Below are 19,474 nucleotides of genomic sequence, written 5' to 3'. Positions count from 1 at the left end.
TAGCATCAGAAATGGGATCCGTGGGCCGCTTCCATATTTGCTTTCATATGCAGAAAAGGCGTGTTTTTAGTAAATAGCACTTAAAAGCGGGCTCTTGTGTTTTCGAAAGGAACAAAAGAAAAACGAAACGCTTCGCAGAGTTCCCAGGTTTTTCCACAGAGTTACAGCCAAACATACCAAAGCAAATAAAAGAAAGGTTCCACTTCGGAGCCTGCGCAGGCACACATTTGGATGGGCCTTTGTGTGTGTTGGCCCACAAGAATAAATTAATATCATTACAGGTTTAGATCAAGTTTATATGCTGAACGTTAGAAGAACAAGAGAGGCTCCAAAGATTCAGTCCAGGAAGAATTAGCAAAGCAAACAGGTGCAGTTGCTAGCACCTTGCCTTGACATCTAACATGTAGCTTATGAACTCGTGCCAGAGTGACATTAAAGAGAGTGTAGCAAATGTAAACAGTGGAGAGAGAGAGGGAAGCTAATGGAGGAAGGAACTGAATCCCTCTGCAACAAACCACATACTAAGGGCCTTTTCACAGCTACAGTAGTATTTTTTTAAATTAATCAAACTCAGTTATTTTAACGTTTAATAATATATATAAAAAGGTTAATTTGCAAGGCTGAGATAGCACACAATGGAAGTTCACACCAGTTACCAGTTACAGTAAATGACTACCTGCATACAATGAATGGGGACAAATCAAGAGAGATGTTTGTGGTTTTATAACATGCTGACGTAGACATCATCTCTGTATGTTCATTTGCTGTATCCAGGCTCTAATGGTCATGTGACCTATGGAGGCGTGACAGAGGAAGGTTTCGTTATCAACCCTGTGACAGGCGTCATCACCACCACCAGAGAACTGGACAAAGAGCTTCATGACCACTACACCCTCACTGGTAAGGTTGATTATATCCTCTGTTGTCCGCCCCCTTTGTTTGCTCATGTATTATTATGTCCACTTTCATATTCATTAGTACCACATTTAGTCATATTCATATGAATCAGAACTGTAATGATTCACTTAACTCACGATACGATTCGAATCACGATATTAGGTTCACAATATGATTTTTCATGATTTTTTAAATACAAACACAGACACTTTTTTTATTATTAACTACATTGCAAAAGTAGCATACTTTTCATGTAAAAGTAGGCCTACTTAATTTCTGTGCAACAAGCTTATTTTGTATTAAATCGATTTAAATCGTAACCTGTTTGAATCTAAAAAAAATTCACTTCATTTTAATATTGATAAGAAGACAAAGACAACAAAAAAGCAGACCTGTTTGAATCTATTTAAATCAAATAGAATATGGAATTTGGAATGTAGCTGTTTGTCACTTGATGAAGTGTATATACGTAGGGCTTCAAGGACAACGTATACATGTGTGCATAGTTTATACGCGTGGCTCATTGCCAGTTGACCTCAGTGTCCTTCACCTTTGACCGCCAAATTGCAGCATGTGTCAGATATTGAGTTAGAGATGTAATATATGAAGTTCTATGGCCTTGTATTGAGATTTGATGGTGTATCGAGTCACTGAAAACAGACTGACTTTGATAGATAGACCTTTATTAATCCAGAGGGAAATTCTGTCATCGTTGCAGCAACATACACACACAGACAGACAGACAGACAGACAGACAGACAGACAGACAGACAGACAGACAGACAGACAGACAGACAGACAGACAGACAGACAGACAGACAGACAGACAGCAACATACACACAGACAGACGGACAGACAGACAGACATACAGACAGACAGACAGACGGACAGCTCAGCTAATTATATACAGTACTATTTGTGTAACACTCATACTGTAGATGGATTGCACTATTATTGCTCAGCTTGTCTCACAGCAGCTCTAGCATTGATGGAAATGGAAAGAGGAGTAGGCCTACATGACATGAGTAAGTAAATACATGCACAAAAAGACCCACACACATGAATAATTCCCCATGTCTTTCCAGTCTATGCCAGGGATGGAGGGCTGCCTCCTAACTTTGCCAAGGCGGTAGTACGCGTGGAGGTGCTGGATGTGAATGACAACGCTCCAGTGTTTGCAAAGCCCTGGTACAGACTGGAGGTACCAGAGAACACGGACCCAGTGGAACTCTGCTTCCTCAAGGCCACAGACCCTGACTCTGGACCCAACGGAGAACTGGAGTACAGGATCACTGGTATGTGATTGTGTGCGCGTGTGTGTGCTTGTGTGTACTTGTGTGCGTGCGTGCGTCTGTCTGTCTGTCTGTTTGTCTTTCTGCATGCGTGAGTGCCTGTGTGTGTGTGTGTGTGTGTGTGTGTGTGTGTGTGTGTGTGTGTGTGTGTGTGTGTATGTGTGTGTGTGTGTGTGTGTGTGTGTGTGTGTGTGTGTGTGTACTGTACCTGTGGTGTGGGGACTCAGGTAATTATTAATCAAGAGTGATTCATTTGATTATTTGTGCACGTGGGTCTGCATGTACTGTATTTGCACTGTACCATGTGCACATGTGTGTGTGAGTGATTATTACACAAGTGATAAGCACTCCCTTAACAGTATTAACGATTAAAGTTCCATGAAATTAGAGTGTTTATGGATAGACAACGTTACATTGACACTGAGCAGGGACCATAGTCTACAGACAACGTTACATTGACACTGAGCAGGGACCATATAGTCTACTTGCAGACTGACATATTGACTGTGTGCGTATACTCCTGTAGCCATCCCATATGGACCATCAGACATGCATGCTGCTGGTCCAGACGGCACTCAGACGCTGCTCTGTCTTATTTCACAAATATTACAGCTCATTTCACTCAAGGGGCTGACAAGTGTGTGCGTGTGTGTGTGCGTGTGCGTGTGCGTGTGCGTGTGCGTGTGTGTGTGTGTGTGTGTGTGTGTGTGTGTGTGTGTGTGTGTGTGTGTGTGTGTGTGTGTGTGTGTGTACGTGTGCCTGAGATGATGTGAATAGATCTTTTGTGCCAAATAGACATGTCAAGGTTATGCTGTACTGTAATTAAATGATCTGGATCCATTAGATGGTTGTATTGAACTCGTCCTTTTCTCCTCCATCACTCTCTCTCTCTCTCTCTCTCTGTCTCTCTCTCTCTCTCTCTCTCCCTCCTCTCTATCCCCTTTTCTTCTCTCTGTATTATTCTCGCTACCTCCCTTTCAATTTTTTCTATGTCTCTTGTTCCCTGTCCCTCTCTTTCACCTCCCACCCCCGCTAATCTCTCTCCACATCTCCTTCACCTTACCTTTGTTTCTCTCTCTCTCTCTCTCTCTCTCTCTCTCTCTCTCTCTCTCTCTCTCTCTCTCTCTCTCTCTCTCTCTCTCTCTCTCTCTCTCTCTCTCTCTGTCTCTCTCTCTCTCTCTCTCTCTCCGACCGTCCACAGCTGGAGACCCTGACGGTGACTTCCAGCTTGATGCGGTCCGGGGGGCCCTGTCCTCCTCGCGGGCCTTGGACCGGGAGAGGAAGGCTGTGTACACCCTGGAGATTGTGGCTGTGGATGGAGGAAGCCCCGCCCTCAGCACCACGGTGACGGTGGAGGTGAACGTGTTGGATGTGAACGACAACAGCCCAGTGTTCGGCAGCGGCAGCTACTCCGTGGAGGTGTCGGAGGACGCAGCAGAGGGCTCTCAAGTCCTGCAGGTCAGACTGGGATGAGAATTACATGTCAGTACAACAGTACAAATTATTAGAACCAGTTTGTTTATGTCAGCGGGCACTTGTGGGGTGAAGGTGGCCCAATTAGCAAACTGAAGATGAAGCACTAACACCCTGGGCCTACAGTATATACTTTGTTAACCAGGGTCCCCCAGTGCCCCAGTAATGTTAACAGTAGGCTGTAGGCAGTAGGCTGACAGGAAATGGGGAGAGAGATGGGGGGAAGACATGCAGTAAAGGCCGTCGGGATCGGGAGTCGAACCCGCGGCACACTGCCAGACTGGATTACCAGCCAAGGTGCCTGACAATTTAGCGCCTTCTGTGTTTCGCCATAGGTGACTGCCACAGACGCTGATGACGAGCTGAACGGGAGAGTTCTGTACTTCCTCAGTCAAGAGGCACACGGAGCGTTCTCCGTGAACGAGAACACTGGCCGCATCACCACATCGGCCCCTCTGGACCGGGAGAAGAGGGCGTCATACAGCTTCCAGGTGTTTGCTGTGGACCTCTCTCCTGCTGCTCCCAGGAACTCTTCTGCTCAGGTAACAGAAGAACTGTCAGACATGACTTCATCAAAGTTGGTTAGTTTCTTTCAAGGCACTGAACTTGAACGGTGAACAGGTGGACTTTATACTGCACTGCATCACAGTACATTTTTCATACTGTGCTCTCTCTACTCACACGCACGCACTCACCAGTGTTGTTTTTGGCAGCAAATTTCTGTTTTAGTTTAGTCATAGTCTTTGGACTGAAACTTCATTTAGTCACATTTTAGTCACCTGGAATGTCTTGGTGTTAGTCTAGTTTTAGTCGACTAAATGTCATAAGATTTTAGTCGACTAAATCTACAGTTGATTTAGTCGACTAAAATGTATTTTGCCGGGCCTTGATGTCGTCGTAATGAATGTTTTTACAGTTGCTGAAAGTAGCCGATCTACAAGCTCACAACGCGTCACAGCACGACGCGTTGTGAGCTTGTAGATTGGCTATTTTCAGCATGCAACCAAGTGTAAAATGACTTATACTGGATCTCTTGTCCACTAGTCCCTTCCTAACATTTTAGTCTAGTTTTTATTTGTCGACGAAATTGTCAGTATATTTAGTCTTAGTTTTAGTCACCGTAGCTTAGTTTTCATTTAGTTTCCATTTATTTTTGTCAGTGAAAAAAGGTAGTCGACGAGCATTTTTCGTCTTAGTTTTAGTCGACGAAAACAACACTGGCACGCACGCACGCACGCACGCACGCACGCACGCACGCACACACGCACATACGCACACATCTCATTTGGATTCCATGAGACAAAATATTTGTCAATGCTTTTTATGCGCTAGTACAATTATATCCGTAACTCCCTCTTTTGTGTCCTTCTCCCACTCTCCCCCAGGTGACAGTCAGCATCCTGGACGTCAACGACAATGCTCCCTTCTTCATTCAGGATCCACTGGTCATCGAGGTGTCCAGCAGCCGGGCTCAGCAGCGCGTCCTGGCCACCATGAAGGCAGAGGACAAGGACTTCGGAGCCAATGGCTCCATCTATTACCGCTTTGCCGCGCCGGTGAAGGGCTTCAGCATCAACTCGCTGACAGGGGAGATCCAGGCCACCGAGCCCCTGGGGGGGCTGACCCAGACACAGAGGACCCTGATCGTGGAGGCTATGGACCAGGGCAGCCCGGCCCAGTCCTCCCAGGGGGTGGTGGTCATTTATGTTAGGGAGGTGGAGTACAATGGCATCCGCTTCTCCAGGAACGCCAGGGACGTCAGCATACAGGAAAATGCTGTCAAAGGTTAGACTCCTGTTATTCTGTCATCGTTTGTGACGATGACTGAAATGTCCCTCAGCAATTGCTAAAGCACATTAATTAAATGCACATAATTATCCTGTCTATTTTCTTGTATAACATTATCACATTACTGTCTGTTTCACCTTCCTCACCTTACCTTAACCTCGTCTTACCTACCTTCTCCGTATCTCTTCGCATACCATATCTGCACCCATTTCCCTGAATGCAGGTACCGCAGTGGCCCAGGCTCAGGCCCAGCACCCAGACGGCACACGTAGAGGCATCAGCTACAGCCTCTTCAGCGGTAACAAAAGGCACGTCTTCAGCATCACTTCCTCGACAGGTGAGACCATCACATTGAAAACAATACTGCTTCCTCAGATATTATTATCCTTGATTTATACTTGGTTGCGTTCAGTCTTGCGGGCTGAAAAACCCATGATTCCTACTGTACGTGCTGTATAGTACAGTATGTAATCGGTATTGATGCATTCTTCCTCACATTAACCCATTTAGGCCTGACCTCAAAATTAAAAAATATTCTTCTAAATCCTCCAGTTTTCTGAAATAAATATTTTCACGATTTTTCTAAAATAGCAGACCTACAAGCTCGTAGCGCGCCACTCGGTGGCGCGCTATGAGCTTGTAGATCTGATATTTTTCAATAGCTAAATTATAACATAATGTTTAAAACACCAAAAGGGGTTCCCGCCCAAAATGGGTTAAACATTCAGTTCTTTGTGTCTTATTCCTGTCTCCACTGTGTCTTCCAGGTGAAATTCAGGTGCAGAGCTCCAAGGGGCTGGACTTTGAGGACACGCCCAGACTACGCCTAGTGGTGAAGGCTGAGACGGTGTCCTCCACCTCCTTCATGGCCGTCAACCTCATTCTCCAGGACGTCAACGACAACCTGCCGCGCTTCCATCTTCAGAACTACGTGGCCTATATGAGAGAGGCACAGGGATATGAAACGCCCATCATACAGGTATTCATTACTCAGCCATTTACATTCAGGTGTGGATGGAGAGTAGTGAACACAGTCAAACTACAGTAGAAGTTGAAATTCCAAAAAGTGGCAATAGTTAGATATCTACTCTAATGGGAATTAGTTAGTTGGGGATAGAAATCTTTCCAGTGAAGTGTACGCATTCATTCTTGTCCTCTCTCCCCCATCTTGAACCCAGGTGGTGGCTGAAGATGTAGACCAGGGCCAGAATGGTCAGGTGACCTACTCTATCCAATCATCAGGCATGAGTGGCTTGTTCAAGATCGACCCGGTGACAGGAAGCATCACCACGGCCGCCATCATGGACCGGGAGATTTGGACCCAGACCAAGTGAGAACAGATCTGTGGTTTGCATAAACAAAACCACGAATAGTTTTGCTGTTGCTTTTGTAATTTCTAAAGAGTTAAGAATTGGTTTCATGCTCAGTGGATATACAAAGCCTGCTAGGAACAAAATTGTTGTCAAGAAAAAGGAAATTGTATATTTTGTCCTGCATGTAAACACATAGAGGAGAAAATAGCACATGCATCGTAAATCCGCCTTGCTGAGCTATTTTGTGTTTAGATAGCTGGTGAGGAGGCTGATAGGATGCACTGGGTGGACTCGCACCACTGCAAACGCATATCTGCATGCCAGATGGAATGGACTGCCAAGTCGCAATTTTAGACCATTTAAATCAACTGCTGTTTCCCGTGACATTTTCATACTGTTCGGTGTGTTGCTTTCGCAACAATGTATATGTCGTCGTTACCCTGTAACGGCATACATCAATGTGTAAATCAAAAAAAGGGGGTCCTAGAGCCGGGTCATGATTTAATGCTTTTGAATTCCCAGAGAGCCGCCCGTCATTCAACATGACATGACGGATGACGTATTCTCCTTTGATAACCTCAGAAGAGAGGAGTGATATATAGCTCTTCCCTATATTCATCCTCTTCTCCTTCATATCCCTTTGAAAATGCTCCCTTTGAACTGACGTAATTGTGGGGAGGCAATAAGAGAAGACGTTTTCTCAGAAAACAATCTTGATATTTGTTTTTACGTACCCACAGGCTTGTAGTCACGGCAACCGACAGAGGCAGTCCCCGATTGGCTGGTTCAGCCACGCTGACAGTGATTATCGTCGACCAAAATGACAACAGCCCCACTATTCCCTTGCCCCTGGAAGTTCACATCCCAGAGAGTAAGTGTACAATACATATGATAGTAACAAAATTACGTTGTCTTATTAACATTACATGCATTTGTCAGGCAATATCACTGTAATGCCCTTTTTGCTGGACTTCCCGAAAAGACTGTTGTTTTACAATTCTGCGGCAAGGGACGAACAGATCACTGTATTTACAAGTCTTTAACTGCTGTAGCTCCTGAATACATCTCTGACCTGCTCACTACTTGATTAGTTAGTAGCCTGAGTAGTAGCCTGAATGAAGACAGCTTTTAAATAAAAGATAAATTGTATCCAAGTTTCCATTTCCAAGTCTGCAAAGGGCTAACTCTCTACCAGTGTCATGAAAATAACGTTCTCTTGTCAGAATAATACCAAAAAGTGAAGCCAGGCAACAAATAACTAATGTTTTAGTATTATTTCCCTCTTTCTCTCAGACACACTGATTGGTACAGAGATCACCCTGGTGACCGGCAATGATGTTGACTCCAGCCCGGCTCTGTCCTACACGCTGCAACTCGACCCGTCTTCCTTGGGCAAGTTTGGGATCCATCGCTACAGTGGAGGAGTGTCCCTCACTGCCCCGTTGGACTTCGAAGAGAAGACCTGGTATACTGTGACCGTCAGAGCAACGGACTCCCAGCACCACACTGAGGCTAACATTACCATAGTGGTGGAAGACATGAACGACAACACGCCTACATTCACTCAAGACCTCTATCAGGTACAGTACCAGGGAGTGACAGGGATTTCTTTTACATGGACAATATTTATTCAATCAGATTGAGAACATTCAGATCAGAGATCACCTTCCTATCAGACCGGATCTTCGGATCAGATATTCTCTTCCAATTGAGGATTTTTTATTCTGATTGGGCATTCAGTCATTCTGACTAGTGGAATATCAGGGTCCATGTAAACGCAGTGTTTATTGCGACCGAAGGTCACAGGTAACTATGGAATCGTGCATTTCCCGTCAGTGTGTCGAGCACCATCAGTGTGTTGGTCTTGTGACATCATGTGACATCATCAGGGATGATGACCCTGATGTCATAGTAAATGCGACCTGCTGTCGCAGTTAAGCCCATATATGGAGATCCCTGATGTCATCAATATTGGCCAGCAACTCTACATCTGACCTCAAACCTCAAACCCTTAGATCTCCATATATGGATATATGTCAGAACCGGTTCTGACATTCCATATGTTGATCCTTCAACATCCATACTCTTCGATATCTCCCTTTTAGCCTGAGCTAACGTGTTAGGTTTCTGGTCTAGAGGGGCGGGTCGCAGCTGAGATTTGCGCACGCCCTGATTGGATCTCACCGATCTGTCCGTCAGCCCCAGCCCCTCGTCTCCCCCCCTAGTGCAGCGCTACGTCACATCATTTGGAGCAACGCCCACCCGGAAGGGTTTACTCCCACTTTTAGACCAGAGCGGCCAATGCGTTCCCCCAGACTTTCAATTTTTGCGCCGACGAAAATGAAAGCCTGGGTACCGAGGCTTTTTTGACTTATACCTGTCCATTCAAATTTCAAACTCTAGACGGGCTGACAAAGGCCCTCTAAATTAAAGCATAATATCAAAATTTCCAATGTTGACTGAGGTAAATTTTTAGTTTTGTCAAGCCATTATTGTGCACACCCAGCATCTCGATTGTTTGGCGGCACATCATTGGTGTTTATACTACTTGTGAACAGGGAGAAATCATTTACCCTGATTAGAAGAGGTGTGTTTGTACTTCATTGAAGCATGAAAGCTGATTTCTGTATTCCATACTAGCACCTGCAGGATGGTGCAACAGTGAATGCCCTGCATACATAGTAGACCCTGAGCTTTCCCAGGTCTTCACACCTTGTTAAATTTGATAGTCAGAGTGATTTAGCCCCAGAGGCTAATATTTCCCAGGGGACTGCTTCCTCACATACTGTACACATACAGCCATGCATGCACATAAAGTACAGTACACATTCTGGCGCAGGCAGTAGACACACATTCATCATACCTGCTTGCACGCACACATGCACGCACAAAAGTATGTGCATGTGCGCACGCGCACACACTCAGTGGGGTTGATGATAGTTAACTGGGCTAATCTCAAGAATGTGGCTCAGCTGGGGGAAAAGCTGCAGAGATGAACTCGTAATATTTATTACTGTGTCTCAGGAAATGACCTCAGTGTTAGCACAGGCTCAAGAAAAACAGGAACTAGGATATAAAATCTAATTTTCCAAGTTTCCCTCCAACCTCACCGCTACGCTGACGGAACTGGAAATTTGATTATTGATGGGTTCCGTTAAGACTTGTTTTTCCTAGCTTTTTTGTGGCGCTTTAAGTGTTTTTCTTTCAATTTTCCCTTTCCTTTGGTTCTCAGGTAACTCTGCCTGAGCACACGCCACCAGGCAGTCCAGTTGTCACGGTAACAGCAACCGACAGGGACTCAGGAGAGAATGGGAAGATCACCTACAGGGTGATGTCATCTACCCAGGAGGGCTTCTATATTGACCCCAGTAATGGTAGGTCTCCACAAGCATGGTTTGATTTAACTTCAGACTCTGTACTCAATGTAACATATAAAGCACCCTGGTGGCTCAAGCACATAATTCACACTGATCTGAGCTGGGTTCAAATACCGATCAAAAGAAATTAACCGAAGTCTGACCTCGGCTGATTTTTTCAGAATAGGTCCTTATTATACTATTTACCATTTCTGTTTAATCTGTGTGACAGAGCTGGACTGTACATAGTTTTAAATTGTACTTGCCGATAAGATAATTGACAAAGATTTCAAACTAGCTGTCAAACTTATTTTTTGAGGGGTGCTAGCCCCGCTTTGTGTGTCTGTGTGTGTGTACGACGGAAATGATTTGATTGGCTGAGCACAGATTGTAAGGTATGATTGTGTATGATGATAAGAGCGCCCCTAACTTCACACAAGTGTGATTTTTGAGGGGCACTAGCCCCTCCTATATCCAACTTTTGGTGTGTGCACAAACTTTGTCCTACACAAACATTAAAATGCCATTGACAATGAATGGACAATTTTGAGTGTTTGAGTAAACATAAACATTGCGTAACACAAACATTGATGACCTACAGTAGGTGAGGATGCAAATAGTGAGTAAGAGCGCCCCTCACTTCACACGGGTGTGATTGTATTGTAGCCTCGGTCCCAGCCTTACTCATCTGCGAAGAGAAAAGCCTGGTCTCGACCAATCAGAACACTTGTTTCATTCCCATTTACCATTTATATTAGCGATATAAAATAGTAGCCACAGCATCCATTTCAAGATTCAATAATTTATTTGCCACATCAACTTGTTGACATGGCAAATAAATTATTAATATAAATGGTAAATGGGAATGAAACAAGTGTTCTGATTGGTCGAGACCAGGCTTTTCTCTTCGCAGATGAGTAAGGCTGGGACCGAGGCTATATATACACTGATCAGAATGTTTAAATGTTGGTAAAAACAAAAAAATAAATATTAAAATCATCGACTACCTTTTTTCACTGACAAAAACGAAATAAAAAACAAATAAAATATAACCTATGATGACTAAACTATGGCAAATATATTGACAATTTCTTCACCAAATAAGAACTAGACTAAAATGGTAGGATGAGCTTAAATTCATATTTAGAAAATGTTTCAGATGTAAAGAAAACAATTCTGAGATGATGGAATGAGGATGGATGATGATGGTCATGGAAGGGGAACCTTCTGAAAGCTTCATGGGCATTATATAATCAACTTCAAAATCTCAAAGAAATAGGTCAAAATGACCTCTCAGTCATGCCAATGTTAATAAAGAAAGGCTTTCATTGTACGGGTTTGCTCCAGTGCCTTCTTTCTTCATGCCTTATGAGTCCTGCTCCTGATATGGACTGGATCAGGCTGGCTTAGGCACGGTGGAACTCCCCATTGACACCCACAATTCATGTTATATTATCCTCAGCTGTGTTTACCTGTCAAAATGGGTACCTTTCTTTGTAGTCGTTACGTCCCCACCAAAGAGGTCCAGGTGTTTTTTTGTGCAAAAGCTCCTTATTGGCTATTTCCCCTACCATAAGCCCTCAACGAATTGCATTGAATTGAATGGGGCTATGGGGTGTTGTGCTAATTCGCTTATTTCCATCGAAATAAGTAGTAAAGTGTGCCCCTTGGGATATTATTTACATTATGAAGAGAGGATATATACAAAAACATTATATTTTTTGAGCGATGGAAATAAGCAAATTAGCACAACACCCCATAGCCCCATTCAATTCAATGCAATTCATTTAGGGCTTATGGTAGGGGAAATAGCCAATAAGGAGCTTTTGCACAAAATAACACCTGGACCTCTTTGGTGGGGACGTAACAACTACAAAGAAAGGTAAGAAAGCCTTTTAGTATGGAATGCTCCTTTAAATTAATCAAATGTATGAACACAAAATGTGATTATGAATGTGAATGTTTTCATCTGATTGAATTCTTCTGAGTCACATAAGGCTACGTCTGAGCCTAACTCCGCCTGTCTGTGTTTCTGCCTGTGTAGGTACGCTGTTCATCAATCAGAGGGCAGAGTTTGACCCTGAGCGTCCGTCAGTCAATATTGTGATTGAGGCTCGTGACGGAGGCTCCCCCACCCTCTCTTCTCTCACCACCGTTCAGGTCCAGATCTCTGATGTCAATGACAACGCTCCTATCTTCCACCAATCAGAGTATAGGTGAGTGACTTTATGTTGATCTGAACATGGAAAGATGTTGCACTTAGGGAGAGGATAAAAACATCTGCACACTGTTTTATAGTTCCAAAGGACTTACTTGTATTTATGGCGCAACGTTTCGACTTTTAGGTCTTCATCAGGCAAATATAATATAATAATATAATCAATATTTGCCTAAAGGTTGAAACATTACTATTAATAAAAGTAAGCACTTTGTAGCTATAAAACAGTGTGCAGATGTTTTTATCCTCTCCTTGATTCTCGCCTTGATGTCCAGCACCTTGCCTTAATACAGGCATACGATGTGCATTGTGCACACAAACCTCTCTAATATGTTGCTCTTAAACATTCTCAAGTTTGTAAGGGAATGAGATGAGATGACATAATAATAATTCAGAATGAAAAGAATAGTGTTGAGATAAAGCTACAATAGATGGACATAAAATATAAAGCAAATAAGAACAACTTGGTACAGTATGCACTGTTGTAATGATTAAACTTCTCTTTGTTTTCAGGGCCACGGTCTCCGAAGACGCCATCCCCGGGGCAACCATTCTGACCCTCGAGGCCTTTGACAGTGACCTCTCCCGAGAGAACTGTGGGTTTGATTTCGCCATTGCCAGCGGCAACGAGGGGAACGTGTTCCAGATCGAAAGCAGCGTGCGCTTCCTGGAGGGGCGGGGCTTCCAGACTGTCGGAACACTGCTGTTGGCCGAGGGGCTGGACTTTGAAGCCATGCCGCTCTACAATCTCACGGTGGTGGTGTCAGACCGCGGCGTGCCCCAGAGGAGCTCCAATGTTGCTGCAGTGATAACAATCGGCGATGTGAACGATAACCCACCAGTGTTCAGCAGAGCGGAGTACACAGTGTCTCTGAGCGAGGGGGCTGCCGCTGGTACTGAGATCATACGACTTACTGCCACGGGTGAGTGAAAGCGTTTGATGATATCTAATGTACTCACAACATCCTGAATGATCTATTTCCCTCTCCTTCACTTGTGTGACAGTAAATGTATTGCTCTCTTCTCTCTCCTTTGTCAGATCCAGACTCAGCGCCCAACGCAGAGGTCCAGTACAGCATTAGCTCAGGGGATGAGATGGCCTTGTTTATCGTGGACCAGTGGACCGGGGCCCTGCGACTTCAGCGGCCACTCGATCGCGAGCACCAGCCTACCCACGCTGTCATCATCCAGGCCTCGGATGGCCAGGGACACTTTGCCCTGGCTCCTGTCATGATAGAGGTGAAAGACGTGAACGACAACCATCCATTCTTCCCGGTAGAAGTGCTGACCGCCAGCATCCGAGAGAACCAGCCGGTCAACTCGGCCGTGACTGTCCTCCATGCTATAGACCACGACACGGGGGTCTTCGGCCAGCTGAAGTACTACCTAGTGGAGCGGTCCGGTCCAGGGAAAGATAGCTTCACTGTGGACCAGAACTCAGGGGAGATCAAAGCCAAATCGTCCTTTGACTTCGAGAAGGTCAACTCCTTTAACTTTGTAGCTTTGGCAGTGGATGCAGGCAACCACTCGGCCACTGTGACAGTGCAGGTATTCGTCACGGGTGAGGATGAGTACGACCCACTGTTCAGTTCTGCCGACTTCTCCTTTGAAGTCCCAGAGGGGTCTAAGAAAGGCCAGAGCATCGGCCAGGTTCTGGCCAACGACGAGGATGGAGGGGTGGATGGCATCGTGCTCTACTCCCTGCCTACCATGTCTCCATACTTTGATGTCAACAAAACCACTGGTGTCATCTTCCTAAAGGTGGACAGCTCTGGTAGTAGCAGTGGCGGGCGCTCCAAACGGGAAACCCGATTGATGAATATGGACGTGGCAGCCCACAGCCCACTGGACACATCCCGCACCGCAACCGCCCAGGTCTCCATTGACGTCACCAGCACCAACTTCGGCGTGACTACCGACGTGAACATCCTCCTGGTCAGCGTCATCGCCGTGTCCCTGGGAGTCATTCTGCTCCTGGTGATCATGGCGGTTGTGGTGTTCCTGGTCAAGTCGCGTCGCAGGAAGAAAGCCCAGGATACAGGGAATAGAACAGTTGCTTCGGGAACCGTCTTGCAGAATATGGATGATCCCAAGTCAGGCTCTGCAGGTGAGAGGATCTACCACCAGGCCTTGCCAGGATACACTGCAGATGGGACAGGGGCGGGTGGGGGACAGTACCCCAGAGGGGGTTCCCTGGACCCCTCCCACTCCAGCGGGAGAGGCTCTGCTGAGGCGGCGGAAGATGATGAGATCAGGATGATAAATGAGTACCCCCGTGTGGCCTCCATTACCTCATCCATGCAGGAGCACATCTCGGCCAGAGGGCCGGACTCTGGAATCCAGCAGGATGCCGACCAGCTCTCTGACATCTCCTGTGAGCCCGCGGCCTTGGAAGGCAGCACCTGGTTCAAAGGGAAGAAGCTGGGCGGTAGCCTCAGTGGAACCCTTCTGGCTGGTCAACTCCCAGTCTACAGGGACGAGGGAGGGGGCTATCTAGGAGCGGGCCGTGGCCTTAACATCTCCCTGCCTAAGGATTACGCCTTCCCAGAGGATGGCAAACCCTCCGTAGATGGCTCACTAACAGCTATCGTGGCCAGTGATGAGGAACTGCGCGGAAGCTACAACTGGGACTATCTTCTCAACTGGTGCCCTCAGTTCCAACCTCTGGCAAACGTCTTCACAGAGATCGCCCGGCTGAAAGATGAAACTGCCCACCATAACCAGAACCCGCGTCAGCCCTTCCAGCCCAAACCCAAAATAGATCCCAAACCTCGGATTGACCCGCCACCGCTCATCACGGCAGTGGCACACCCGGGGGCTATGTCCGTTCCCCCTAAGGTCCGGACATTCCCACACTTAGCCTCGCTGCGCAGGTCTCCTATAAGCCACGAGGGCTCCATCTCCTCAGCGGCCATGTCACCCAGCTTCTCTCCCTCCCTCTCCCCCCTGGCAGCTCGATCGCCCGCCGTGTCTCCCTTCGGAGTCAACCAAGGCCCCTCGGCATCTATGATTAGCACCAGGGAGCCCTCACTGGACCACAGCCCTGACCATGAGATGAGGATATGAGAGTAAAACATAGTAGTTTGAAAACATACATTTTGCAGACAGATGGAAAACTGAACAGTGATTGAAGAGAAGAAACATGAGTGAGGTTAGGTGAGAGTATCAGTTTTACTGTCCTCAAAATTATGTAGTAGGAGAACTTTTACTACATGTTACTGACAGTTTCACAAATCTATGAATAGTAACATTTGTTTCCGAGTAAGAACGGTTGGCCACACTTTGACCATTGACTGGTCTCTTGTCAGTGAGTGATGCTCCATTCCATGAATTTCCAGATGTGGATTTTTGGAACATAAACACTAATGACATGCTCGCACTTCTCCCAGTAACAGATTTCCATTCTTTAAAAGCATTTCTGTCTCACTATCGTTGTACAGAGGTGGAACATGGGCATGGGTTGGATGGGTGCAGCGCCACCCAAACCTTTTCATGAACCACAATGACGCAGGTTTCAAAGAACTGAACAAGGGTGACATAGAAGAGATGAACTGACATCTTGGCTGGGATGTACACACGCCACACCCTTCAGTCAGAGATGCCTCAGTGTGTAGATAGACGTGTAGTTTATTTCTCACATCACCTCGCTGGCTGGCCAGAGAGCTAAGGATGTTGTTCCTGTCTTTGTGTCTGTGGACTTTTTACACTCCAGTATTGAAGTAGCTGCTTTCAAAATGGCTGCTGAACACATTTTGTGAATGCTAAGGACAAAATGATTCAAATAATGTGTTAAAAAATATGTTGATGATCCGTTGAATTGCCAATGCATCAAATTACAGAACAGCAACTGAGATTATTGTTTTATTTCTTTATAATTTCAGATGACACTTCTTTTATTTTCACGCCTGTTCTTTTTTATATATTTTTATATTGAATTTGTGTTCCCTTAAAATGCCATTAAACCACAAGGAGAGGTTATAGTTTTCATTGTATTAGTGTATATTTGTATGTATGATAGCTATGGTGTGTATGAGTCTCCTGCCGTTAGGTTTCTAGAGACCCTGTGTTTTCTCGTGACTGTTCTTATGTGAGTGAGGAGGAGACATTTATGTTTTATTATTTATATGAGAAGTAAATCTACTGCCATAGTTCGACAGTAGGGAATCACGCTCAACTCTCACTATGCTGTATTGTTATTTTAAAAAGCCTTTTTTTGTCAAATTGTAGATCATCCAAAATTACAGCTGAGATCATTTTGGAAAAGTTCAGACAAGATCAAAATCAGGAACAATGTTTGTCAATCTGAACACTAACACGTAGTTAGACTCTGCACTGAGAGCTTAATTTATACTTTGTCGTGTGACTGTTCGATACAAATGACGTATTTTCAAATGAACAAGATGGGGTATAACAACAATCGTTAACATAATATTATTTGGGGGTTTTATCCTTGGCCTACGACAGTTCTACAGTGCAGAATCAGATGGAAACAGATGTTTTGCTGTGCCTACCCTGTCGGGAATTAGCCGAAAGAAGAATAACACTTCTTGGCCTATACTGGCAGCGTGCATAAGATATTTACCGCTGATCTATCCAGTGATTTAAACATTCAGACAGACATACTGTACACTACAGTACACACAAACGCACAGACTAACCTTAGACGGTTTGCCCCCTAGGAGCCACGTCATTAAAAGGTCATGTAGAGACTTTTTGGCAGGTTGAAAATAGCTTTAAGCAAGAGGGTCATGTGACAAAGTATAGAATGAGCCTTTCGTGTTGGTTGTACAGTTGTGTTTAACAGTGCACATGCCCTTTGGTATTCAGGGAGAATGCAGTTTTCTGATCACCACTGTGTCTTCGTATGAAGTGCTTCCTAAAGTCAGCTGTGTCATTCATCTTCAAACTGTGTCATTCATCTTCAAACCTTCAAATCAAACTGTGAAGTGGTTCACCTTGACAACACAGAAATAAAATGCAAGACAACACAGAAATAAAATGCAATCCAGAATATTCAAATAAATGCCCCCGAAATATATTTTGGACACTCGCATATGAGAAGATATATTTTGAGTGGCCATTTTTGTCATATTTTGAGAGTAGCATATACAGATGTGCCGTTTGAGAACTTCACATGTCCTGCCGTTGGCAATTCAGTAGATTGTCAGTGCATTGTTAGAACATTGGAAAGCCAATGTGTTAATTCTAACATTCCCTGAATAGAAAAAGTTCCTCTGCTGGACACTTCTTTTCAGAAGCAAAGCAGTAGAAGTAGCAAGGCTAATCGGTGAATAAAAGCTGCAGGGAAAACATGCATTTTGAGAAAACTTTCGGGCCAAGATCAGGAAAATGTGAAGAGTTGGAATGGCACATCTGTACCGTATAATATTGTTTTTGCAGTGTGGGCTGTCAGAGAGCACAAATCAGGACATGGTGAAATGTAGCACATGAGCCACAGAGGTGGAAAGTGAAAATATGACAGTTTCTAGAACTTCTGAATGCATGAGAATTTTTTACTTGGCATCCCAAAACCATTTACAGTATCATCACAGTACCATCTATGTTACCTTCTATGTTTTTTGCATTGTATTTATACGATACATATTTCCAGATCTCCGTCCTCGTGGAGGCATGGAGGGAGCTCCTTCCAGCTTCCATGTGTGTGTATCTCATTAAGTGTCCTCTCTCTGTGCCTCCATTGTGTTGGTTCTATCCTGGACATCTGCTAGTGCAGCATGAGGCAGGGAGGCTTTAACACAGTGTACCACCCCTCTCCATGTATGCAGTCAGCCTTATGGTTCTGAATCCTTAGGTTGGGATTGCGATGATCAGATTATTATCTCTTATTATCAAGGGATGGTTTGGGTTCTACAATACCTCTGCTGCTTCTTCACCATCACATCACTGACTGCCTCATGCGAAGCTGGCTCCTGGTTCGGCCACAAAGCTGCAGTATAATAAATGCCATGAGTCCAAACCCATCACGTCACTGTGCGCGCAACTGGCCGACCAGTGACTTCATGTCTTAGAAACATTTCATTGTTGGCGGACCTCCACTTGGAGGCTAGTCGGACAGGACCGTCAGTGACTGCGTGTGCAGCAAAGCAACACAAAATGAGCTGTACAATGTATTTACCACAGCACATAATAAATTCCTACTGATCTTTTTTGACAAATCGGAGTCTGACTTTTCTCTTTCGTTTCTGTCTTTCTTTCGAATTAGAACCGAGCGCTCCAGTGAGGAATTAAAAAGCTATTACAACTTAACAGTGGCCCAGTTATCTGTTCATTGGACTGTTCAATGGTAGCCCTGTAAAGCCGCGAAGTTGGCCTCCATTAAAAGACTATTAGCAGGGGATGGGGAGGGTGGGGGTGCAACTTAGTGCTGGCCAGACTCACAGCAGGCATTCTGGGGGCAGAGAGCCATGGAAGGAGACCCCCACATCCAGTATGGTCCCCATCTGGCATGCAAGGACAGCAAATATTTCACCTAGGGAATAACAAAGGCGGTGGCAAAGATCTCCAAACAGGAGCTTCAGAAGATGCAGAACGCTGCAGCCTCAGATGAACAACATGTGCATTATGAAACAAACACAAGTGCTGTCTTTATGTTTCACATCTGCCTGAACAATATGTTTATAGCTTAGTATCACACGATAGGACACGTGTACAATAATAGTGTGTCATTTGTAATAGTTGGAACTGCAGTAATGGCAAACCCAGAGCTTTTGGAATGCTCCAAACTATTTCCCTCCCTCTTGCAATAGTGACCATCTATCCATCTTCAAATAGGGACCATCTTTGCAATGGTGTCTGTTAAATCTCACATAGCAATTTTCTTTCCAAAATTAATATGTAATATTTGGAAATGAAACGCTTCATTTAATACCAGCAAAAGTCTTGGGTAACCATGGGGAAAATCTTTTTTGAATCATAACATGAGGTTCTCACACATGATCAGCCCGTATGGTGCACTACTGTCTCAGGCAGCCTAGCCCACATGCAGTTAACACTGGCTTCAGCTGTTCCAGATCATATAAAGGCATATGATGTTGATGTAGCTGAGCAATTATAAAATGTTTATTTCATATGGAGGACAGACGTGTTTGTGTAGCTGCTGGAGGATTTCTGCCTCA

General features: G+C 44.9%; 1 protein-coding gene across 1 annotated transcript in view; it reads left to right on the top strand.

Moving 5' to 3' along the window:
• Positions 1 to 16,321, top strand: part of LOC306928788 (protocadherin-16-like) — a gene marked incomplete at its 5' end in the record, with an annotated part of 41,079 nt that extends 24,758 nt beyond the window's left edge. The window contains 14 exons of the mRNA XM_079509061.1: positions 775 to 900; positions 1,984 to 2,193; positions 3,392 to 3,648; positions 3,999 to 4,205; positions 5,049 to 5,448; positions 5,675 to 5,788; positions 6,219 to 6,430; positions 6,630 to 6,781; positions 7,505 to 7,635; positions 8,058 to 8,344; positions 9,997 to 10,138; positions 12,165 to 12,336; positions 12,852 to 13,261; positions 13,378 to 16,321. Coding sequence (XP_079365187.1) covers positions 775 to 900; positions 1,984 to 2,193; positions 3,392 to 3,648; positions 3,999 to 4,205; positions 5,049 to 5,448; positions 5,675 to 5,788; positions 6,219 to 6,430; positions 6,630 to 6,781; positions 7,505 to 7,635; positions 8,058 to 8,344; positions 9,997 to 10,138; positions 12,165 to 12,336; positions 12,852 to 13,261; positions 13,378 to 15,404 — 4,847 coding nt within the window. The 3' untranslated portion in view covers positions 15,405 to 16,321. The remainder of the gene's footprint in view (positions 1 to 774; positions 901 to 1,983; positions 2,194 to 3,391; positions 3,649 to 3,998; positions 4,206 to 5,048; positions 5,449 to 5,674; positions 5,789 to 6,218; positions 6,431 to 6,629; positions 6,782 to 7,504; positions 7,636 to 8,057; positions 8,345 to 9,996; positions 10,139 to 12,164; positions 12,337 to 12,851; positions 13,262 to 13,377) is intronic.
• Positions 16,322 to 19,474: the final 3,153 nt, after the last annotated feature.

This window comes from Electrona antarctica (assembly GCF_951216825.1).
Source record: "Electrona antarctica genome assembly, chromosome: 8".
Lineage (NCBI taxonomy): Eukaryota > Metazoa > Chordata > Actinopteri > Myctophiformes > Myctophidae > Electrona > Electrona antarctica.
The sequence above is the reverse complement of the archived record's forward strand: the minus strand, read 5'-3'. Positions and strand labels throughout refer to the sequence as shown.